This window comes from Halichoerus grypus, chromosome 11 (assembly GCF_964656455.1).
Source record: "Halichoerus grypus chromosome 11, mHalGry1.hap1.1, whole genome shotgun sequence".
NCBI classification, from domain to species: domain Eukaryota; kingdom Metazoa; phylum Chordata; class Mammalia; order Carnivora; family Phocidae; genus Halichoerus; species Halichoerus grypus.
Genome location: NC_135722.1, coordinates 37394096 through 37418129, shown reverse-complemented (window position 1 = coordinate 37418129; position 24034 = coordinate 37394096). Strand labels below are relative to the sequence as shown.

Sequence of the window (24034 nt, the reverse complement as noted above, 5' to 3'; positions counted from 1 at the left end):
TAGCCAGAAAACGAGTTCCACCAGTCTGGGCTTTTGCAACTGAATACAGCTGTCTGGCGGGGGGCACAGGGCCTTGAAAGTGAGCTCTGCTGTGATTCTGGGGCGGAACTGGAAAAGTAAGCAGGTAAGGCCCGGACACAGCCTTGGTGGCTCTGTAGCGTGCGTTCAGCCACCAGGAGAGAGGCAGAGAGCGGGGCTGGCCCGGGCTGCTCCTGAGGGCAAGAAGGGCCTTCTCGAAGTGGACCAGGCTTTGGGGTTTGGGGGTAGGGTGTTGGCAGCTGCTGCTTGTGAAGACTGCTTTTAAGAACCATAGTTACAGTAGTTCCTCCCGGCTAACCTGCTGTGGTTTATCACTGAGCAGAGAACGAATATGTATCTGCAACAACAGTGATTGATTTTTTTTTTTTTTTTACAACATTGGTTAGCACGTCTTTCCCTTGAGTAAACAACATTATCTCACGGGGAGTCCGTTTGAAGAGTGTAATGACCCTCTGGACCCTTCAGTAACTCCTCAGAGCTGGAGTCTTTTGCTGAAACGCAGGATTCCTCACGCATGGGTGTGTAAATCCTAGTGGAAAAATCCGTTTAATCATCCCTCTAACCTTGGGATTCCATTTTGCTTTTTTGCTTCATGGGAGATGAAGTTATAAATATGAAATCACATTAATTCAGGACCATTACAAATTCCTGCTGCATTCTGGGTACTCCCTGGAAGAGCTTGATATTAAAAATGTGTCCAGATTAGAGGTGGTTTTTCGGGGAGGGGGTACACGGTTGAAGACACGTTTCTCTCCTTGGTTCTGTGGAATGCGCACTCCCCACAACAGGGAGGAAAACAGGGAGTGTGAGGGGCTAAGATAATTTATGATGCTTTCACCTGCGTTCTTCGTAGCAGATAGCTTGTGTTTGTTTGGCTGTTAAAACTGTGCTTTAAACCTTCTGAGTGGCATTTGAATTCCTGACACAGTGATGTCAGCATGTCTTGTAAGACTGAAACAGGATCCTCCTGCTTATGGGCATTTCCATTTTTGAGTGGATTTTCTGATCACTTTTGGAGAATCTTTTCTCTTCACATCTGTCTTTCAAGAGGTAGTAGACAGGGGCGCCTGGGGGGCTCAGTCAGTTAAGCGTCTGCCTTCGGCTCAGGTCATGATCCCAGGGTCCTAGGATCGAGCCTTGCATTGGGTTCCCTGCTCTGTGGGGAGCCTGCTTCTCCCTCTCCCTCTGCCTGCCGCTCCCCCTGCTCCTGCTCTCTCTGTCTGTCAAATAAATAAATAATTGAAAAAAAAAAAGAGGTAGTAGACAGTCAAGTAGACTAATCATGGTTGTGGTCAAAATGAGGTCTCTTCTTGATGCACTTGGCTGCTGTCAGCTGGTGGAGGTTCTTTTGTGATTTGACCTGCTAGGAGACAGATTTCCAAGCCGATCTATATGTACTCGATTTTGGATGAACTAGAAGGTTGCATGGAGTCTGGTTTGAAAACCACCCTTCCGATGACCTCTGGGCCCTAAGCCTCTGTTTTATCCAGTGGAAAATGAAAGTGGAAAAATACATGTAATGTGCCTAGTACAGTACCTGGCTTTTGGGAAACACGTTCAGTGGTGGCTATAAATATTAGGTAAGATAGCATTCTATTCCTTTGTGGATAAATAGTGCGGTCTAATGCAAACTCTATATTGTGACTTGGATTGTTGCCCCTATAGGAGGGTCTGCAAATTCAAATTGCAGGGCCAGCCAGGTGAGTGAAGAGGTTCAGGTGGGGATTGTGTCAAATGGGAAAGCGTGTCTCTGTCCAAAAAGGGCCGCTGCTACTCAGGGCTAGCTGATTATCTCCTGTGTATGAGATATTGGCACCTATTCCAAATATTTAAAAGATTGTGTGGGCTTAAAAAAATATTTGGAGGGGTGAAATTAGCAATGAAGAAACCCAAAGACTAGAAAGTCTAGTTACCTTTTGGGCAGTTTTTACTGACTGGGAGGAGATGCTCTGAGACCCATAGGGACCTTCATATGCCCATTTGCCTCTGTACCAACTTTTCTATGAGCTTAAACTCCTAGGGTGTCAGTTAGAAGGCAACCTCCGGGATGGCTGCATCCAGCTCCCTCATTCTACAGACGTCTGGGACCTAGAGAGAAAATGAGGTCTCCAGACTCAAACAGGAAGTAGTTCTGGGGAGGGCTGGGGTCACGGCCTTGCTCTCCTGGCCCCTTGATGTCACCACTTCCATGCCTCGAAGGAGAGTGTGGCACAGCAGAGAGTGTTGGTGGGCCTGGGATCTGGCACACTGCAGACTGTCACTATTACCTGTGCTGGCATCCGGCTGGTGGCTTGAGGGGGTATCAAAGGCTGTAGAAATGTCTGGAACCCGTGCAGTTGCTACTTGGTGCAGTTTCTCTTTGCTCATCTCCCTGCGTTACATTTCCGTTTGTGTCTGGGCTCTGTGTTCGCCTTTCACATCCCCTGGCCTTGCTATCGAGGGTAGGGACACCTGGGGGTCATCACCACATTCATACTGCCTTGCACTATGACTGACATGTAGAGGGCGCTGACTGACTGGGTAAGGTGAACAAATGAATCCAAGGTCCCTGGCTCAGGATCCAAAGATAGTGAGTTTAAGAGTCTTGAAGAACAAGGGCAAATGTTTGATGGAGTCCCTTCCACCCACCCATTGGCTACAAATAGGTGAAGGTTGTTTTCCGTTCCAATCACTTGTCACTCCTGTTGTGCCATTGTTTGACGGCCAGTGGGAGGCGTTTCATTGAGTAGAGAGAAAGGTGCACGCCTGATCTGCCTGCGAAGCGGTGTGTTTGCATTGATGGTTCAAAGCATCTTCTTGCCATTTCTCTAGCTGTCTCTGCCAAAGAATTTATAGGGCATAAACATGATATGCTGTCGTGAAAAAAAAAAAGGGAAACCAGCCAGGCTCTGTATCCCATGTTCTTCTGAATTTCCTATAATACAGCCCATGAGGCAGGAGGAGGGCCTGGGGTTCTGCTCTGCTCCTCTCCCCAGGATGTCGGATACAGTGAGATTTGGGGAGCACTTTTGGAGTAGCTTTGGAAGTCTTAAAATGTAGAGCAAAGGTGAACTGGAGTGGGGGAAAACTAGTAAAAAGAGGAGGTGTGCTCTCTTGGGTTCATTTATTCTTCTGGTCACCCATATAAAAATCATTCATTCATTCACAAAACAAATTCTACCATAATAGTTTTCTAAATGTCTAAGGAGTGCTCTTGTGCTCAAAAGGAACGTCTTAGAATTCATTAGGTTTTACTGTTCAATTTACTAAAGCTTTGATTTTTAAACCTAGGTTTTCTTATAAATCTCACCTATAAACCAAGTGTTTTTGTATAAATTAAGATGATTTCCACTTGTTATTTGATTAGTACTTTGTTAATTTAGATTGAACAAATTGAATTTTGACAATTAGTACTGTTTGGAAACTTGGATAATTAAGTTTCCTTAAATATTTTAGACTCATAAGTTCAACATGCCTGGTTTCCTCAAGTTCTTCAAACATCTGACAGGGTGGACTTACCAGCCTAACAAGCAAAATCTTTCTAAGCACTTAACTCTTGCAAATCAAATAAACTAAAGTTAAAATGTCATAAATTAAGTTTTCTCAAACACTGTAATTCTTTTTTTACAGGCTGACCCCCAGTCCTTAAACCTTTCATCTTAAAAATCTCAAATTAGAAATGAGGAGTCATTTAAAATGGAAATCAGAGGACTGTTTTTATTTAGATTCCTTTAATATGCCCCATATTCTTTTAAGTATTATAAATATACAGAGATTATCCCAGTGATCACAAAGATTTCATCCTGTACTTAAGTATTCATATTGTGATTTACTCCCTCAGCTTCCCTCCTCTTTTTAAACCTTCCCAAGGATTTAAAGTCATCTGCTCCCAACGAAGGGGAATAGGTTTGTCATCTCCAGTGGGCTCCGAACCATCGTACGGGTTCAAGAGCAAGATGCAGGGATGGTCACATCGTATTCCAGAATGATTGTTCCAGAGCCATAGCTGGATACACTGTAGTTCTTTCCGCTGTGTACCCTGGGTCCCTTGAGCCTCTTAGCTGGAATCTCATTTCACCATACAGCAAACACAGATCCTCTGTGTTCCTTTCACATTTCCGTTGTAATCCATTTCTGTAAGCCCTTTCGACATTGCTCACCCGGACCTGGGTCAGTGGACTTTGGCACCCCGGGTGCAGGTTGTACCTAATTGCCTTTGCCACTTGATTTGATGCAACTAATGTTCTTCCTGCCTGAACGAATTCTGCATGCTTTCTACATTTTTCCTGTCTGACTCTTCAGCCACATGTCTGGAGTCATTTTACAAACAAATGGCAATTCCCAGTTCGGTAGCATGAATATACCAAGTGACAGAAACTGAAGCAAACTAGTTTTGAACAAAAGAAAGGAATTTATTAATTCTCACTTCCAGCCACCCAGGGGGTGCTTCTGTCTCCCCAGAGCCTCAGGTATGGCTGGATAGAGGCGCTCATGTGACAGTCATTCCTCTCGACTCTGCTTCCCTCTGTGCTAGCTGCCTTCTCGGGCAGGTGAGGGTGAAGTGGCGCCTGGAGGTTCAGGCTCCATCTCCATCTCTTCCAGAGGTGTGCTTTGTTCTTCTCCGCATCTCCTGTGTGGTCATGCAGGCTGGGGGAGTGCCGTCTTTAGGCCAAGTTAGAAGAGATCATTCCGGCACTTGACAGCTCTTGAGAAGTTTATGGATGCCGTGAGTATCTGAGAGGGGCCCAGAAGAGCCAGCGTCTAGCCCCCACGTCCCCTTGTTAGGGCAGCACCGTTATCCCAGGGCAGCTCCTGCAAGGACTTTACCTTCAAGTCCCATCTTGGAACTCACTGACTCTGATCTTGGTGGCTCGTGATCCCTTACAGCCTGAATTTGGGGGAAAGGACAAGTTGGAAGTAACTGATTTTTACATCCAAACGGACTTGCCAGTATCCCAAAAGATCCAGGAGGGAGGGAGACATGGCTGGTTCTCCATATGCAGGGACGGCTGGTCTCTGGCACAAAGAGAGCTTCTTGCTCAGCCCGGGCTGCCCTCGGTGTCACTGCATCCTCATCCCTGGGGTCCCCACGCCCACCTTCTGTGGCGGCAGCCCCTGGCTTCTCCCCGTCCGGGCCAGCTCAGTCAGGGCAGCCCCAAGATGCTGCGGGCACCGATGTGGGAAGCATCACGTTTACAATAAGCGCCACATGCCCTTCTGGAATAACAGCTTGGTGTTGAAAGGCCATACGGGAGGAGCGGGTACAATTTCAAAGCAAAAACTCCGGGGCTTGGATTCATGGGCATCTGTTACTAACTTCCCGCCTTCTCCCTGCCAGCCACACTCCTCTCTTCAATCCTCTTTCTTCTTCACTGGATTATAGGAAATTTTAGATATATTAAATTGCTAACCCCAGAGAGCAGATGAAATTAAAGACTCCTGTGACTTTTTTTTTTTTTTAATCATCATGAGAGCCGATTTGGGTCCTTTTTCATCTGTTAGGTCATGCTCTCTCCAGCGGAGCTTTACATGGTTGCCAGCCTAGTGGTATCATCCACGTGTCCCCCATAAAGAAACTGAGGCCTAGGAGTTGTGGCTTGTCAAAGAATGAGCTGGGGGGAGGAGGCCGAGCTCAGAGGCCACAGATGGTGGTAACTTGTTGTCGGAGCTTGTCCTGTCTTTCCTCTGCATAGGAGCTCAGCCCTGAGGGCTTGGATAAGCATGTACTATGCGCCTGGAGGTAGAGGGGTCATGGCTCACAAAGGGTGAGGTTGACATTACTGCAGCATCGTCTTGCAGGTGGAGGTGGGAGTGCGGAGATGGCCTGCGGGTAGGACCCTCCGAGCCCCGGCCTCCTCCTGAGAAGGTGAGCCATGTCACATTCTGGTGTGCCCTGAAAGCTGACATGGTGGAAAGCCGTTTGGCATCACAGTAAAGAAGGCGGCTCCGGAGTCAGAACGGCTGGATCCAGGTGCTGTTCCACCTTTTACTGGCTGTCTGGTCTAGTGCAACCTTGCCTGCCTGCCTGCCTTTCTTTTTTCTTTCAAAGATTTTATTTTATTTTAGAGAGAGAGCACACACGTGAGTGAGGTGGGGAGGGGAGCAGAGGGAGAGGGAGGTGGGAAGAATCTCAAGCTGACTCTGTTCTGAGTGAGGAGCCCGACCCTGGGCCAGATCCCATGACCCCAAGACTGCGACCTGAGCCGAAACAAGAGTGAGGTGCCCAACCAACTGAGCCACCTGGGCACCCCACCTTTCTTACCTTTCTAAGCCTCAGTGTCCCCACCTGTACATTAGGAAAACAAGAATACTTGTATTCCACTATATCAGGTAGATCAGGTTACATTTATATCGGATGCTTACTTTGTAGTTCACTCGACTTCTCAGTCCCATGAGTTTAAATTCACAAGTGTTTACTGAGCACCTGCTCTATGCCCGCCACCCTGCAACCAAACAAATGAGAAAATATGGCAGGCTTGGTTGGGGTGTGGGACGCGAGCACTGTAGGCCCAGGGACCAGGGGAGGCCTTTCTGAGGAGGTGACGCTTAACAAGGAGGCAGGGGCGTGTCCAGGAAGAGGGACAACAACTCTAGAGTCTTGAACACAAGAACCCTGTTGGCATAGAAGAAGCCCATGCAACCGGAGCCAGTGAGCGATGAAGAGGTGGGCCCGAGGCAGGACTGGAGAGGGAGGCCGGATCGGAGGCTCTTGAGCACCAGAGGAAGGAGTTTGGGCTTTAAGTGCCTGAGAAGCCCCTGGAGGGGTAGTACGCTGTGGAGCCATAGGATGTGATTCATGTTTCAGAACGATGGTCCTGGCTGCCGTGAGGAGAACGGACTGTTAGGGAGAAGTGGGGCACGGAGCCCAGCGGCCTCTTCGCGGTCGCCCAGGCAGAGCTGAGACCAGCTGGAAGTGCAGACAGCAGGAGAGGTGGAGGGCTGGGCACGCGCGGATGCATTTTGCAGGTAGACGCCGTAGGACCAGGGGATGGGTTAAAAGTCTTGGTGGCGGTGGGACATGATGAGGAGAAAGAAGAACCATTGCTTGGAGGTTGGACTTGAGCGGTAGGCGTGGCCTCAGTGGATTTGTGGGCTGGGAAATGAACTCTATTTTCAATGTATCCTGGGATGCTATTAAGAGTTAGAAGCGCTAATCGAATTGACAGGTGTCTGCTGACTTCTGGGGCTTTCCTTCCCTTGGCATTTCACTCCAGGAGTGGAGTCCAGAGAATTCATAGAGCAGCTCATCTTTGCACTCTGACCCCGGGGAGAGTGCCGCTCTTGACTCTGTCTGCTTCCAGCAGTAGTCCCCAAGCCCACCGCTCTTCCTCTGCCACTAGGTCTGCGAAGTAGCCATTGGCTTCCGCAGAGTTGCCAAGATGGAGTTGAGGATGGGGTAGGAGGCAGGTAGGGTCTTCAGCTCCCTCTGCTCAGGACAGCACGCTCCATGTGGGGGACAGTCCGTCTCAGCCACTTCACCCAGCTGCCAATCCAGAACAGCAAGGATAGACGGTGCCCTGGAGGTGAGTCACGTTAGAGGCAAAAGAGCTTCGTCTGGGGCTTTATGACACAGCCGCCTTCGGGGCTGGTATGCGCTTGTCTGTATTGTTGGCCTGAGCTGACCCAGCACAAGGTTTGGGTGCTCAGGATGTGTTTGTCTCGGCAGCTGGGATGACAGCAGCTCCGTCAGCAGCGGGATCAGCGACACCATAGACAACCTCAGCACCGATGACATCAACACCAGCTCCTCCATCAGTTCCTATGCCAACACACCTGCCTCCTCTCGCAAAAACCTGGATGTGCAGGTAAGCAACAGGCTCCTCCCGCGGCCCCTGCCAGCAGGGAGCCTCGGGCTTGAGGACCAGGGGGGCCATTTGGGGTGAGCAGCGTCCCCAGGTCCATGAGATGAGGCCTGATCACCTGCTCACTGCCTGTGCTCTTATCTCACTAGCCCTGGCCTCCACCTGCAGAGAAAGGGGGGTCAGGCAATGGGGCACTAGAAATGGGAATGGGGAGGCCTCACCATCGTCTGTGAAGGTCTTGATAAAAACCTATTTCCTTCCTGGACTTTCATTTCAGAATCTGTTTTTGTTTTGTTTTGTTTTGTTTTGTTTTGTTTTGTTTTGTTTTGTTTTTAAAGAGGATGCTGGACTCATTTGGTCATTCTTAGCCTGGAGTGTGTGTCCTCTGCTAGCCACAGTGAGCCACCGCTGTCCAGGGTACATGCCGATCTCCCCAGAGTGATGGGGTGGGAGCAAACATTGACAGCCTTGGCCTGGAAGACCAATAGCTCCTGACCAGAGGTTGGGAACTGTTGGTCTGAAGGTCACGTCCTCATGCTGATATTTGTCCGTTGGCTTATGGTATCCCCTTCTTTTAAACCAGATTCCATGTCAAGTTTTATATCTATCTATGTTTATTTATTTATTTATTTTAAAGATTTTATTTATTTATTTGACAGAGAGAGAGTATAAAAGCAGGGGGGTCGCAGCAGGGAGAGGGAGAAGCAGACTCCCCGCTGAGCAGAGAGTCCAACATGGGGCTCGATCCCAAGACCCTGGGATCATGACCTGAGCCGAAGGCAGATGCTTAACTGACTGAGCCACCCAAGCGCCCCTGATTCCATATCAAATTTTAAAAATTGCATTATTTCACATGAAAATGAGATTCTGGTTTCTCTTAAAGATCAGAATATATTGCTTTCTTGAGCCTATATTCTCCACATGGCAACGATCAACAGGTGTCCAAGTGTCTGCCCCCTTCAGACAGGGAGCCCTTGTCCCAGCATGCCCCAACTGCTCCTGACCAGCCGCCCCCTTCAATATACCTGTCAGACCCCAGGGTGCTTGAGTTTTCAACCCCTACTTTAAAACTCTGAGACGGTATGTCTCGGATACTGTGCTCTCCCTTCTTTTGCTTCCAAAGTGGTTTCATGTGGGTGCTTTCGCTCACCTTCACAGCGCTCCTTCGTGGGCAGAGGGGTTGGTTCTAGCAATCCCATTTTACTAGGAGAAGAGTGAGGTGCCATCCTCATAGCCAGTCCCCAAGTTGGGACTGACCTGCGCAAGGACTGGCCAGCTGTGGTGGCCCTGGCTTATGTGGCCTGGGATCTTTTTCACGATGGGTCCTTCCCACCGGTGGGGGCCACTGCCTCCGGTGAAACCACGCGAAGCTCTGATTGGGACACAGTCTCCCAGAGGAGCCTGGGGGAGGGCAGAACTGACGCTTGTCCCCTTCCTTCACTCCCTTCCACGCCAGCTTCCTTTCTCACTTGTTTCTCTGTGAGACAGGAGGTTCTTTGGAAATTTCTATGCTTTCAAAAGTATCTTTTTTTTTTTTTTGAAGACAGGGCTAAATAAAGAACGTGTCAGAGTGTGGGAGTACTTGTGTCCCACGGAAATGTGGACGTTGACTGCCTGAGGAAATATGTTGGGTGTCGCCTCTGGGATTGCCTGTGATTTCTTGAATTTGCACTTTCTCCAGAATTTCTAATTATTTTTAAGTGAGAGTTGAATTGTGATGGTAGTGGTGAAAAAAAAAACCACGACCCAAATGAAGGAGGCACAAGATGCTGGGGGTGCTGATAATATTCTATATCTTGATCTGAGTGGTAGTTATGGAAGTAGGTTAATTTTATAAGACGTATTCAGGCTATATACTTAACATTGTGCATGTGATATATGAATGCTATACCCCATTTTAAAAGGGTAATTAAAAAAAAAAAAACATACGTAAGCCACGCTACTTGAGAGTGATCACTGTTTGATCGGTGATTAGACACAAGTTAGAAACACAGCCAGCCTGTGTCCCTGCCGCCTACCCCCTGCCAACTTTTTTCCTTTCCTCGTGGACACTAATTTTTTTCTTTTTCTGAGAGTCTTTTTAATTTCAGGGTAACAATAACAAGCTCTTAGACTCTCCTTAGATACAGAGGTGGGGAACCAAGAGGAGAGAGACGGACAGACAGGTTGGGGGGCACGGCTTGTGGAGAGAGAGGGAGAAAGAGGGTGGGGGAGGGAGGGAGAGATGAATATCAATAGGTTTCTCTTTTGTCTACTTTTGGAGGTAGTCTTGCTTTTAAGATGCAGGTTGAGCCAACAAAACACTGATAGAAGAATCTCTTGTCTTTGTTTCCCTCCCGCAAAGGTGGGATTGGCATCTGTTTTCTGTATTGATACAGAGTAAGCATCGGGGATTTACAAATGATTTCCTGTCTCATAGACTCAGATTTGGTTAAGGCCAGTGCCCCCTCCTCTTTGACCAGCTCTTTGCCTTCGTGTAGAAAATGTCACATCAGAAAAAGTTCAAGAATACTACACAAACATGTCTTTTGATCAGTTTCAGAAGGTTAATTTCAAGGGATGGAAGGGGTTTAATATTCGTTGGGTTGGGTTGGTTTGTTTTTGTTTTTTGGGTTGGTTGGTTTGTTTGTTTTGCTATAAAACTGCCTGAGTTTAAAATATTTAAATAAAAACTAAGACAGTAGGTCTTGGAATACAATAAATGCGGACTTGCACCAATAGTTACAAAGATTCCCAGGGAGGTGGTTTCTCTGGCATCCCTTTGTTCCTGTCCAGGGAGTATCTCCAAATATTTGAATCAGCGTAAATTGCAGCCTCGTCCCCTCCTCCCCTCATCCCACTCTGAGGAAAGCCAAGGGCCATTACTCCTCTCAGAGCAGCACCAGGCAACGGGAAAATGTGCGCTGCCATCATTCCCCGGGGCTCGTTCAGGTTTCTGTCACAGCCTGGCTTCCCCGATCGAACGGGGAGCGCGCAGTGTCCCAGGCGAGGCAGGGAGAGGCAGGAAGCCGCAGCTCAGCACGTCTGCCGGGAAAGCAGGTTGAGGACAGGTTGCCTGGCCAGGTTTGCTATTGGAAAAGCTGCTGAGGAACTGCTAAAAGGAAATCCATCCAAGGAACAGGGAAGTTGTGGTCCAGAAGCCCAAGGAGCAGCCTTGTTAGCCGAGCAGATCACAGGGGAGCTATCCTTGAGAGACGAGAGCTCCCTTTGTCTGTGAGTGACTGTTCTCCTCAAGGATGTGGAGGGGCACTGAGGGTGCCCTCGGCGGGATGCACATGCCCACGTGTCCGGCACCAGGCCTCCTATCACTGCTCCCAAGCTGGGCAGAGAATCTCCTGGCTTGAGGTCTGACAGCCTTTCGACGGACTTCCTCCATGAGGACTGGTGAGTCCAGTTGGGCAGCCAAACCAGGTTGCGGGGTCAGGGAGAAGGGGTTGAGCTCCTGGTTCTGTGGCATCCTCGGATAAGCTAACCAGCCTCTTCAAGCCTCTGCCTCCTGGTCTGTAAAAAAAAAAGTAGGCATGGAGAGCCAAGGGAAGGATACAGCTCTTTGAGACGAGTCTAATTGCTGTAAAATCAGCAATTAGACTCGTCTCAAAGGAGGAATGTGGTAGTGACATGGAAATACTTTATCTGAATGTGCTCTCGTGGTATTTCATTCTTGGTAGGTACTCAGGGTTTTCTTTTTTTTTCTTTTCCTTCTTTCCTTCCTTCCTCTGGATTACCTGTCCCCCTGCCTCCCTCCCTCCATTCATGTCAGTAACCAAAGTTTGTGTTCTTAATATATCTTGCAATTCATTTTATATTTTGCAGCATTTTATTTTTAGGACAGAGGACTTGTAACAAACACATCTCTCTCCCCCACGTAGTCATCTGTCCATTCACGTCCTTGGTCATTCAGTATTTCCTCTCAGTCTGTGGAAGGTTCCATTCCAGGTGCCAAGATACAGAGAAGCCCGTATCAAAATTCCTTTCATTTTCACTGCCTGTGAAGTTTTTAATATACGAGAGGAGGAAGATCATTCCCTGTGAGTTTAATTTTTGCTACTCAAGGAAATAAAATTCTGAATTCTGTGGCAAGGATCCCTGTCCTGTGTGAGGCCTCAAGTGAGCCTGGAGCTCTCTAGCTGTTCTCTGGACGTTAGTCTGGATGCAGGGATAGGGTTTGGCTGGGGGCAGGGAGGGATGCCCCTTCTGCCCACCTGCTAGGTGCTGCTGCTTATGACTATAGGCAAGTTACTTGCCTGTACTTTCCTGGTCTGTAAAATATGGATAATAGTACAAGCTCAGAGGATTAGATGAGCTAATAATGTATGCAGAAGGACACGGTGCCGACCTAGCAAGAGAAGTGGCAGGAGATAATGCTGATGCTGATCATTACTTCTGTGATGACTGCAGTTGCAACTTGAGCCAGTTCAGCATCTTGATCAGCAGGGGATGTGGGCGTGAAGAGGGCAGCGTCCCGGCTTCTAGAGGCTTGTGGCCCAAGAGCAGGAAAGACGAGTACCTTGTTCACCCTTATGCAGGACAAAAATGGAATAAAGACAACCAAGTGTTGGAGGTTTTCAGAGGTGGGAGAGTTGGTGACAAAAGAGCCACTGTATGAGTCCCTCCACATTTAGTGACAACTATCTACCCTCTAAGACTCCTCTGTCTGTTGCATCTCCATTTTATGCACAGGTCATGACCTTAGAGGCGGTAACCCACTCCCTCCAAAGGAGGGAGCACCCAGTACCTGAACTCAAACTCCAAGCCCGTGTTCTCCCCAACACATCAGGCCACGTGGCCCACCTTGGTTCCACCCTCTCACTCTCAGATCAGCCTCCTTTCTGTGGTCCCTGAGCAACCTGGGCCCTCAGTGGCGAACCCTCCAAAATTTCAGGCCTTCTCCCCACCTAGGTTTGGTTGTTTCCCTATCTTCCCTCTGGGATGTTGAATGAGTAAGTGGACTTCCAGTTAGGGGCAATAGGAAAATCTTGCCAAAATTAGGTGCCATTTGAAATGAGAACAACTGATGAAGGCATGGAGAGCCAAGGGAAGGATACAGCTCTTTGTAAGTCCCCAGGCAGCTGCCCTGCTACCCTTCACTTGTCAGCTCTGGGAACAGAGAGGCTGGGAATTTTTCATCTTTTTTTGTTTTAAAGATTTTATTTATTCATTTGAGAGAGAGTGAGAGAGCATGAGCTGAGGGGGTAGGGGCAGAGAGAGAGGGAGAAGCAGACTGCCCACCGAGCAGGGAGCCTGATGCGGGACTCGATCCCAGGACTCTAGGATCACGACCCGAGTCAAAGGCAGACGCCCACCCGACTGAGGCTCCCAGGTGCCTCACTTTTTCATCTTTTGTTTCCTAGTGGTGCTACCACATGATCTGGCACATAAATCAGGAAGGTTTTGCTAAGGAATTGTGAACTTAAAACAAATAGGGTGTCCCAGGCCTGCTATGCAGAGTAGAGCTGGGAAGGCTACCTCCCTGGGCCAGCCAGGTTGGGGCTGTGATGGTTGGATGTTTGTTCTTTCTAGAGGGAGGGATCCAAGTCATAGTCCTGGGCCAAGACCATGTGCACTGTCTCTGCCACTGGGTAAATCAGAGTTCTAGGGGTCGCACCCAGAGAGTAGGCTAGAGCTGCTTCAGTGCTGGAGTTGGGGAACAGAAGGAGAATCTACTGGGTGTAGGAATTGTGTGAGGTGCTGCTAGGCCTGCAGAAATGTCTCATGTCCTTGGACTTATTCTCCAGGAAGGCAGTGTGGCATAGTGGTTAAAATCTGGGCTCTGCATTTGAGACTCCCTAGAATCCTTGGATCTCCATTTCCTCACTGTGTGGTCTTGGGCAATTTTCTTTTCTACTCTATGCCTTAGTTTATGAACTGTAACTTTCTCATGGATTCTTGGTGAGGATTAAATTAAATAATAAATGAAAAGTACTTTGGCCCAGTGCCTAGCACATAGTAAGTGCTTAATAACTGTTTGTTGTCACTGCTACTACTCTTAGCATCACTACAATTTGATTAGGGAGAATAAGGTATGGGAGCATGCAAAGAATAACTAATATAGTAACCCAGAATGTAGTTAAGTGCTAAGTTTTCAGTATTTCCTGGAGTATGTTAGAATGTGTCAGAATATACTTGAACATAAACTCCAGGAAGTTAATGACTTGTATTTGTTCTTATTCATTTACTACAATGGGGTCCCAGGCCCCATGAGTTTGCCTGGCATATGGTGGCACCCAGGTAATACCTGTAGATTGAATGCTTCTAAAGGCAATCTCTTTCCTGCCTCAGGACCTTTGCATGTGCTCTTCCCCCTGCCTGGAATGCTCTTCCCTAAACTCTTCTCAGTAAGTTTGTTCTCACTCTTCAGGTTACTTCTTCAAAGGGGACTTACCTGACCACCGTCCCCCATCCTCCTCCTCATCAACTAAATTACATCAGTGTATTTTTTTCTCTTACTCCTTATCTTTTTTCTTATAAAATCTTCATAATTCATAATTACTCATTTATTTGTATTTATTTTTCCAACCTCTGCCTCTGTCACTGGATTGTAAACTCCAGGAGGGATGGGACTTAATCAGACCCGCAGATCCTCAGACCTTCCATGGCGCCTGGCAAATGGCGGGCTTTGAGGAGTTCTGGTTGAAGGAATCTACTGGAAGTGTTTAGAGGAAGGAACACTGGCTGGAGTAGTTGGGACAGGGAGTGGGTAACTTTAGTCTCTGCTCATCTATAAAACTGAAATGAAGGCAATACTATGTACTGTCGTGACGCTCCTTAACCAGAGAGTGGTCAGAATCAGAGATCGTTTTGTTGAAGTGTGCTGTAGCTTGAAAAGCATGTGTTCGTTGGTTCCCTCCTTTACTCATCAAGCCTTGATGGAGCTCCTGCTCTGTGTTCAGATGCAGGAACACCCCGTCTGTGTCCCTTGCCACAGCTGAACGGGGGGATGCCCGCAGTCAGGGAGTGAGTCTTTTGTCCCCCTCCTATTCTGGTGCCTGGTACCCGGAGGGAACTCAGTATGTGTTTGAGGAATGACTGAACACGTGAAGGCACCATCAGGTTGCCGTGATGGAGGACTGGAATTTGGGGGGGGGTGCAGGGTTGAGGGGGGAGAGAGAGGCCGTGGTGGTGACTGAGAGGTGACTTAACTGGGGCTGCTTGTCTGTATTCAGCTTTGTCCCATACAGCGGTGTGTCCACAGAGGAAAGCATCGATACCAGTACTGCTCTTGGATGAAAGGCATGAGGCCAGATTCTTGCTGGGTAATCATTCGGATTTCCTGCCCTGCTGGTGTTGCCCACTGGTGGTAGTTAAGTATAGCCAACACGGGCCTTGTCACTCAGTGTGGCCGCCCTAAAGTGTTGCTAACTCCCACCCGCATTCACTGCACTGTTTCTCCCTACTGGCATCCCCTTGGACCGGCCCCGGCCCCCTAGGGAAGCCCCCAAAGCCTTCTGGTTAGCTTTGTGCCTTTTCACTGCGGTGAATCATTAACATCACGCTTCTGTCCCCTCCTGGGTTCCATGGCCAGCGGGTCAGGGCTCTTCCAAAGAAAGCTAGCTAATTATATCCCTTGTCTGAACCAAATCCCACAAGAGGAGCGAAGCAGTGGCATATAAATGGAGCCGGGCGGGAGCAGGCACCTCTGGCTTTTGAGGATTTGTTTTCCCCCGGCCCCTCTCTCTCTCCCTGATCCGCGCAGAACTAGCAGCCGCCCTCGCCTGCTCCGTCTGCGTGTTTGGCTGTGGCGCTGTGCTGTATTCTAAGATCTCACTGCTAGTGGAGTGATAGGAAGACGGCAGAACAAAGGGAAACCGGCCAGGAGGCTGCATGCTGGTTGAAGAGAGGTCTCCGGAGTTAGAGGCGCTTGTTGCCAAGTGACAGAGAGTTGGTCGCTGAATTCTCGCCCCGTCTCGGTCTGCTCATGTTTCTCCTCCATGGGGCTCTGTCCCCCTTTCCCTCTCAGCCCGTCCCACTCTCCTTCCTCACTCCCTTCTAGGACATAGTTATATTCTGTACTTTCCTCCAGCCAAAAAAAAAAAAAAAAAATCAGGCTTTCTAGCAAGATAACCAGACTGTAAAGGCCCGGACACTTTCAAGTAGTCATCTGTCATTGTATTGGCATTCTCGCTCTGGGCTGAGCGGCTCCAGGCCTGGGATTCTGGAAGGCCTAATTCAGCGTCTCATCCACAGACCGACGCTGAGAAGCATTCGCAGGTGGAGAGGGGTTCCCTGTGGTCGGGCGATGATGTCAAGAAGTCAGACGGAGGCTCAGACAGCGGCATAAAGATGGAGCCTGGGTCTAAGTGGAGACGGAATCCCTCGGACGTGTCTGACGAGTCTGACAAAAGCACGTCGGGCAAGAAGAATCCGGTCATCTCCCAGACGGGCTCGTGGCGGCGAGGCATGACCGCGCAGGTGGGCATCACCATGCCGAGGACGAAGGCGGCTGCCCCAGCAGGCCCGCTCAAGACCCCAGGAACTGGTGAGTAAGAGGCTGCGCTGCCTCGCATCTGCATTTGTCCGTCTGAAATCCAAAACCTGCAGTCACTCGAGCAAGAGCTTCAGTCCCCATCAGTGCTCAGGTATTTCTTCTTCGAGTTTAGACTCTGCTAATAACTAGCTTTCGGAAAGGTTCACATCCCTACCTTTTCCCAAGTGGAAATAGGTAAGTGTGCAAGCCTCAAACTCCGAAGATGGTTCAGCTGCCGAGGTGTACGGAATGGGTTTAACCAGGCGCTAGGGAAGAGCCAACACGCCCGCGTGTAAGCTGCTCAAGAGCATGAGTTTACGAGCTGCCTTTATGTCCAGTTTGTGTTGCCCATGATTTAGGGATGTGTGTAAACAAGGGTAGTATTTTTGCAGGAAGGCAGAGGTGCCCCCTGAAAATGTTAAGGAGAGCCTTTTAATGGACAGGGAAGAAAGGTCAGTAGAAGGCAGGATCTCTTGCCCAGACAAATCAGTGATTGGCTGGCTTCGCTTTGTTCTGGGTAAATTTAAGCTGCTTTGCAAATGAGTAGAATCATTGACATCTCCTAGAAGGCTCACGGTGACAGTAGTAGGCTCGATTATCTTTATAAAAAGGCTACTGCTTTCCCCAAGGAAAAAGTGAACCAGTTCTTTGGAGGAGGGGAGGATTGTAAGCAGATGGGGCTGTACGCTTCTTGGTGTGCACGCTAACCTCGCTGCTTTCTCCCTTAGGAAAAACAGATGATGCAAAGGTGTCTGAGAAAGGAAGACTGTCTCCCAAAGCCTCCCAGGTGAAGCGCTCCCCATCAGACGCAGGCCGCAGCAGCGGTGATGAGTCCAAAAAGCCCCTCTCCAGCAGTTCCAGGACCCCCACTGCCAATGCCAACAGTTTTGGGTTCAAGAAGCAGAGCGGCTCGGCCGCTGGGCTGGCCATGATCACAGCCAGTGGGGCTACCATCACCAGCAGGTCAGCCACACTGGGCAAGATCCCCAAGTCATCCGCCCTCGTCGGTCGGTCCGCTGGCCGGAAGACGAGCATGGACGGGGCTCAGAACCAGGACGATGGGTACCTGGCTCTCAGCTCCCGGACCAACTTGCAGTACCGGAGTTTGCCAAGGCCCAGTAAGTCCACCAGCCGCAACGGGGCCGGGAACAGGTCTAGCACCAGCAGCATCGATTCCAACATCAGCAGTAAGTCCGCGGGCCTGCCAGTGCCCAAGCTGAGGGAGCCTTCCAAAACAGCCCTGGGCAGCTCTCTGCCCGGTCTGGTCAACCAGACAGATAAGGAGAAAGGCATCTCGTCCGACAACGAGAGTGTGGCTTCCTGTAACTCGGTGAAGGTGAACCCGGCGGCCCAGCCTGTGTCCGGTGCGGCTCAGGCGACGCTCCAGCCAGGCGCCAAGTACCCCGACGTGGCCTCTCCCACGCTCCGCAGGTAAGCGGGTCGATGGTGCTGAGCAGAGCTGGAGTACGTGGAATGGCATCCCGAGTGAATCATTTTTTTTTTTGTTCCTCGGTGAAAACAGCCTCTGTGTTTCTCCCCTTCTGTTTAGTCAGAGCCTGCCAGCGATTTTGTAGTCTGCTGATTATTTCCCCACGCAGGGAGGAAAAACCTAAGTGTCTGAATCAGTCGTCCTGGGTTCGAATCCTAAGTCCACCTTAATTAGCCACCATGTATCCTTTCTTAACAATTCTGTTTCGGCTTCCTCATCTGTAAAATGGGAACACCTACCTGAGATTTCATGTGAAGATTAACCTACATAGCCATATCTGGCCCATAGTAGGTGCTCAGTCAAAGCCAGCTACCGTCCAAGATGAGATCTTAATAATCCCCCTAGACCCCGGGTGGGTATATGAGGGGAAGGCAGAAGATCTTCCTCCCCTCCCCTTGTCTTATTAATTCTGTGGCTGAGATTCTTCATCATTATGCCAGACCGTGAGCTCAGCCAGATCCTTCTTCTCTCAACCAGCCCAGTATCCCCCCTGCCACATACTTTTTTATACTGCATACTTAATTCCAAATTTGTTTCTGAAATGTTAGCTTTCTTAAAAAAAAAGCTTTTAAAGCAGGAGTGTTTCTGAAAAAGAGAAATTGATTTCTTACTCCCTTAAAAAGGCATTTTCCCACATTTCCACACTGAATGGAAATTTTTATGTGAAAACAGTGTTATTTTTTAAACAGTTCCTTTCTAAATGTATAAGCTTTTGCTTGCTCATATTATCTCATTATCATATCTGCTGGACCATCCTCAAACTGCAACTGCGTAGGACAGAGCTTATCTTACCTTCCCAGGAAATGGCTTATCAACTAGGAAAGAGTATAAGTACTGGATAGAAAATTAAGTAGTGAAAAATAAAGATTATGTGCCCCCATGTACATATTTGGGGGTGAATAGGAATGTTTGAAAAGATTTCAGAAGAAGCATGTCACATGAAATGTGTAATGAAGCAGTTCCCTGTTCTTTGTCTAGACTTGATTATTAGAATTTCAGTAATGATTATTTTTTCAGGGGAAGGTCCTGTTGGGCTGCTCTTTGTTGTTTTAACAGGTTGCCTTGTAAATGAAAATTTTCTCTGCTTCTTGCCTCAAGTATTATATGTAATATTCACTCGTTGGTATTATAGATTTCCTTTAGTAACTACAAAGGTATTTTACTGGACCCTTAGGCTACTGTGATAGAATACATGAAAATGCATGCAGATTCTTAGTCTTGACATTGAACAACTTTCAGCCAATTCCTGTTAATTACATTTTTCCTAAATCATTAAGAGGTGTTCTCAATTTCCTCTTTGTGCATTAGTACAGAGAAGAGAAATCTTAGATCAAGTGATAGCTCTCTTCAAATGATTTGAAGGACTAGCAGACAAAAGATTGGGCTTTTTCTGTGTAGTTACCTGGAGGAGAATTAGGGGCAATGAGAAAAAGTGAAGAAGATAGATCGGATTTTGGTTTTCTAGTGATTAGAAGGGCTTGACAATGGAATGAGTTACCCTTAGAAGTAGTGAGGTTCCTGTTAACTGGAAGTATGTAAGCACGCCAAAGCCAAGATTCTACCAGAAGATATCTCATTCTCTGGTTGTCATCAGGCAAAAAAGATTGTTTTCTAATCTGTCATCAGATATTGTAGTGAGGATTGATGATGTGTATGTATGTTTGTTCTTACAATAATTGGGATTTTTAAGGACTCCCAGGAAAGAACAAAGATCAAACTCATGCCATGGAGTAGCTGGGTGCAAGGCAACCTGCCTCTCAAGATATGTAGTAGTTTTGTCACTGCAGAGATGCACATTCTACGAGGGTTTGGTGGCTGGAATTACTTGCATTCCTAGAGCATGTACCGGTCCTTGGACTTTAAGACAGTTCTGCCATTCTTCATAGAGAGTCCTGTTGCCAAAGGAAGAGAGACACACATGTGCCATTCCCTGTGTTTCAGATGGCACATTTTTGGTCATCAGCAGGGGGGATGACATGGAATGACATTTCTGTCTCCAAGACGCAGTGTGTCTGATCTTACATCTCATGACTCCAGCAAGATTTCTGTGTAGATCCTTGGGTAGGACTAGCCTCCCATCTTTCATATGGGCGTTCACTTGAGGAGAAATCCGTGAAGATACTTCTCCCAGGCCCCATCCAGGTCTAGACTCGTGTTCTTGATTGTTCATGTCATCCTTAGAGACCAAAGCAACCAAAACCTTTGGAATTGAACTGTCATAAACTGAGTACTGCTTTGTGTCTAGGGTCTTGGATACAAAGACAGCTAAGACAGCTCTTTTTCCTCTAGATGTTTCCCAGGCCGGGACAGTTTTCTAGTTACCCGATTTTTGGAAATAAAGGGAAGCAAGATCTGGGACCACCATGGCTAGGCCTATAGAAAATTATTTTGTGTTGCCCTTGGGGTTTCGGCTACAGCCTAGAACTTGAAGCTGGAGCCTTGTGATACACTGGTGTCCGGGCCCCCTGTATGGTGGCTTTTCCCAGTAGAGCACCATTAGCCATTTCATACTTTAACAGCTCGGCGCCCCTCGTCGCTGGCTGTTCAACCTGCACAACCCTTTGTCTCTTCACAGACTCTTTGGTGGGAAGCCTACCAAGCAAGTGCCCATTGCCACAGCAGAAACCATGAAAAACTCAGTGGTGATCTCCAATCCTCATGCCACCTCGACCCAGCAAGGTAACTTAGAGTCCCCCTCAGGCAGCGGCGTCCTGAGCAGTGGGAGCAGCAGTCCTCTCTACAGTAAGAATCTGGATATCAACCAGTCTCCTCTAGCCTCCAGCCCCAGCTCAGCCCACTCGGGCCCTTCCAACAGCCTCACCTGGGGCACCAACCCCAGCAGCTCGTCCGCAGTCAGCAAGGACGGCCTGGGCTTCCAGTCCGTCAGCAGCCTCCACACCAGCTGCGAGTCCATTGACATCTCCCTCAGCAGTGGAGGGGGGCTGAGTCACAATTCCTCCACGGGCCTCATCACCTCCTCTAAAGACGACTCCCTGACTCCCTTCGTCAGAACCAACAGCGTGAAGACCACGCTGTCGGAAAGGTTGGTGCCGTGCACTCGCATCTCTCCGAGGACACCCTTCCGCAAGTCAGAGGGTTTATGTTAGGGATCCCAGATGTCCGTTCACCTTTGCCTGGGAGATGGCGCTCTTTCCAACCACTGCTGTCTTTCCGTGGGGAAGCCAGGTCAGGATGGAATTCAGCTCGGCTCTCCTTCCTGTTACCTTTTCCATCATGGTTATTCTCAGTGCTTAGAGCTGCTGGCAGTCTCTGGGGGGCAGGTTTAATGCTCCCATTTGAAATGGCATTCCTCCTTGGAGGTCCTTCCATTTTATCCTGTTCGCTCATCAGCTGCTTTTTTCCCCTCCCCTTGTCCTTGTGCAGGCAGAGTGGGGGGCAGGAAGCATTTTAGGCAGCGGGGTGGACTTGGTGGGCATCATGGCAGACACCCTCCTACCGAAGGGCTGCCAGCCAGAGTGATCAAGAAACTCAAAGCAGCCTCAGAGCCCCGGATTTCACTGCAGCGTGCTGTGTGTCGTGTTTCTCCACGTAGGCGAGAACGCTGGGATCCGCACTGGGACTGAGAAAAATGTTCTAATCACTGTGTGTGTAACGACCCCTCCCCTTTCTTCCCATCTAATGTTCCTTCTCTTATTTTCTACCTGCCTGGACTTCTAGCCCTCTCTCTTCCCCTGCTGCTAGCCCTAAGTTCTGCAGAAGTACTCTGCCCAGGAAACAGGACAGGTAATGACATTGTAGGCTGGGGACCCCACCGAGCCTCCGGGTTCCTCTGCCCATCTGTGTCAAGCCAGACGTCTTGTGTGAGGCTGTTGGCCTGAGGCTTCCGCTTGTGTTCGTGGCTCTGATGTACCCTGTGACCCCAGACATGCCAATGAGGGTCTGCCCCACTGTCCACGCCAGCCCTGGAAGTGGTAGAGTCGGGCCGGCCCGTCCCTCCCCAGCTTGGGAAGGAAGCTCAGCCGCTTGAACTGGGGCGGCAGACGCCCTCACTTGCATCTCTGCCTTCCTGTGGCATGTTCCTGCTTCCCAGCTCCCTGGCTTCCCATCCTTTCTCCCGTCTCTCTCCCCTCTCCCTCCCAGCCCAGAAATGATCTACCACCCACTGTGCGGCGCAGCCCTCACCTTTGTCTCCCCCACCCCTACTCCCCACGCAGCTGGCTCTCTTCCCTTCCAAAGTCCTTTCCTGCAGTTTGGCTGTTGCGTCTTGCAGGCTGTTGTGTTCTGTGTGCCCGTTTCCTGTAATGATAATGAAAAAGAGGATGTGGAGGGTTGAGGCTCTACAGACTAAGAGGCTTGCTTGCCCCTAGCTGCCCTGTGGGTGGGCCTCAGAGATGGACACTGACCTCCGGTTTGTGGGGGAGCCACAGCTTGGCCAAACATAATAACCAGATGTTGTTTCATGCTAGAAAAAAAAATGAATGAAAATCCTCTTCACCCCGTCAACAGCAAAAACTTTGTTTTTGTCAGATTCACAGACCAAGCCTTTAAACCCTTATTCTTTGGAAATCCAAATGCCTTGACTTTATCAGCCAGCAAGTTGTAACATGCCCCGACTCGGGCCCAGGGCTCAGCTCCGAGCTACAGCAAAGTAAGAGGGACCTGGAATTCACGTTGTTACAGATGAATTCCAAATATGCAGACTGCTGGCCTCTTGACACCCTCCAGCAAGTCCCTTCTCTCACGGGAAGTCCTCGTCAATGGCATTTGGAGGTGGGCCAGAGGTAGGGGTGCAGGGAACCTGGCATCTCTCTCTCCGAGAAGCAGTGGTGCTGGTACAAGGCTGGGTGACTGGGCAGCAGAAGGTGTGGGCTCTGCTTTTGACCTGGGGCAGCCCCTGAGTTTTGCTTGGCACCTGTGGCAAAGGAGGAAGAGTTGGGGCGCAGTGGATGGCTCAGGCCTCCTGGTGCCTCAGAGTAAGGTATGCGCCGGTGTCAGCCAGGCCCAGGATCAGGTTTCTCTTGTTTTCCGTGGATGTGGGTGTGGTGCATGCGTGGCTGGATATATAAGGGAGCACTCCCTGGTGCCGTGCGTCTCTTGCTGCAGATCTCCGGCCCCTCCTTAGCCTTTCCCTCCTTCCCTTGCCTGCTTTCCCTGTGCTTCTCTGAAGTTCTCATTTTTGTTTTAACTTTCCTACAGTGACCCGCACCTTGATAGGAACACTTTGCCTAAAAAAGGACTCAGGTATCTGCGTTTCCTCCTTCCATCCGTGCCATCTGGTGTGGCTTTGGGGCTTGGCTGCGTGACTCTCATGGCTGGTGGGGGTTCGGGCTGGGCTGGGCTGGGGTCCCCGCTTTGGCCACCGCAGCAGGACCCTCTGAAACGGGGGCTTCCCCCGGCCCCCTCTCATTCTCATCGCTCCATCTGTTGGCTTTTTTGCTTGGGCAGGGGCTGTGCTTTTTCAGGCTTACTGTGGTGCAAACCATCTCATGAAGAACATCCCTGGGCAAGCCCAGAGAGCAGTGACTGCTACTCGTGGGACCGGCGGGTTCAGTCGACGAGCTCTTCACCCTGACCATTCTGCTCACGGCCGTCTTCCCAAAAGAAAGGACGTGACTTACAGCACATTGGTTAGCCAGGACACGGACAAAGGAGAGAAATACCTCCCCCCAAATTGGAAAATATTTAACTTTTCGGGCCACAGAAAATTACTAAAGGCAGATGCTTGGCCCTTCCTAAATATTCTCATTGAAAAACGTGTCAGTTTTCGGTCCCTGACAAGACACGGGTGTGATTGGCTTTGGTGTAAAGAAAAGCCTACCAGGAAGGAATGTCCTTCCATTCATCGTAAGTCGTGGCTCATTTTTGGTGCAAGTCCTGGTTAAGCAAGATGCCGTAAGTCCCCATTGCTCGCGCCATCTCCCTCACTTCGCCAAGCGGGGGGACTCCAGTTCTAATGCCTGCCCCATGGTCCTACTGTATGATGGTTGCGGCTGTCATTTCTCCTGCTCTTTGAACACCTCGTTCTTCGTAGCATTTGCTTCACCCTGCACTAAGCATTAAGTGCTTTCGCCAAAAAAAAAAAAAGGAACTTGGAATGAAATGTTTCATTGCTGTCATGTATGTCTGCAGCTAATAACCTGCAGCTCTTAAGGCTGAGAGCATTTTGAGCAGTAATGGGAGGTAGGTATCAATGCCGCCTTTCAGTAGGAACTCGAGGAAAGCCAATTCTGAGAATCTAAGAATAAAAGTATTGAAAATCCTCCATCAGATGTCCTGCGGGAGGAAGTTCAGCACTGCGGC

The 24034-nt window shown here is 49.2% G+C and overlaps 1 protein-coding gene across 9 annotated transcripts in view; it reads left to right on the top strand.

Annotated features, from left to right (window-relative positions):
* Nucleotides 1-24034, top strand: part of NAV2 (neuron navigator 2) — a 711830-nt gene that overhangs the window by 630466 nt on the left and 57330 nt on the right. For 8 of the 9 annotated variants that reach the window (XR_013442389.1, XM_078058306.1, XM_036077556.2 and 5 more), the window contains 6 exons: nt 7685-7823; nt 16005-16296; nt 17013-17715; nt 20349-20816; nt 21452-21517; nt 22931-22975. Coding sequence is in view for 8 of the 9 variants with exons in the window: in XM_078058306.1 (XP_077914432.1) it covers nt 7685-7823; nt 16005-16296; nt 17013-17715; nt 20349-20816; nt 21452-21517; nt 22931-22975 (1713 nt within the window). In the remaining variant the exon portion in view is untranslated. The remainder of the gene's footprint in view (nt 1-7684; nt 7824-16004; nt 16297-17012; nt 17716-20348; nt 20817-21451; nt 21518-22930; nt 22976-24034) is intronic. The other variant, XM_078058304.1, reaches the window with a different exon arrangement.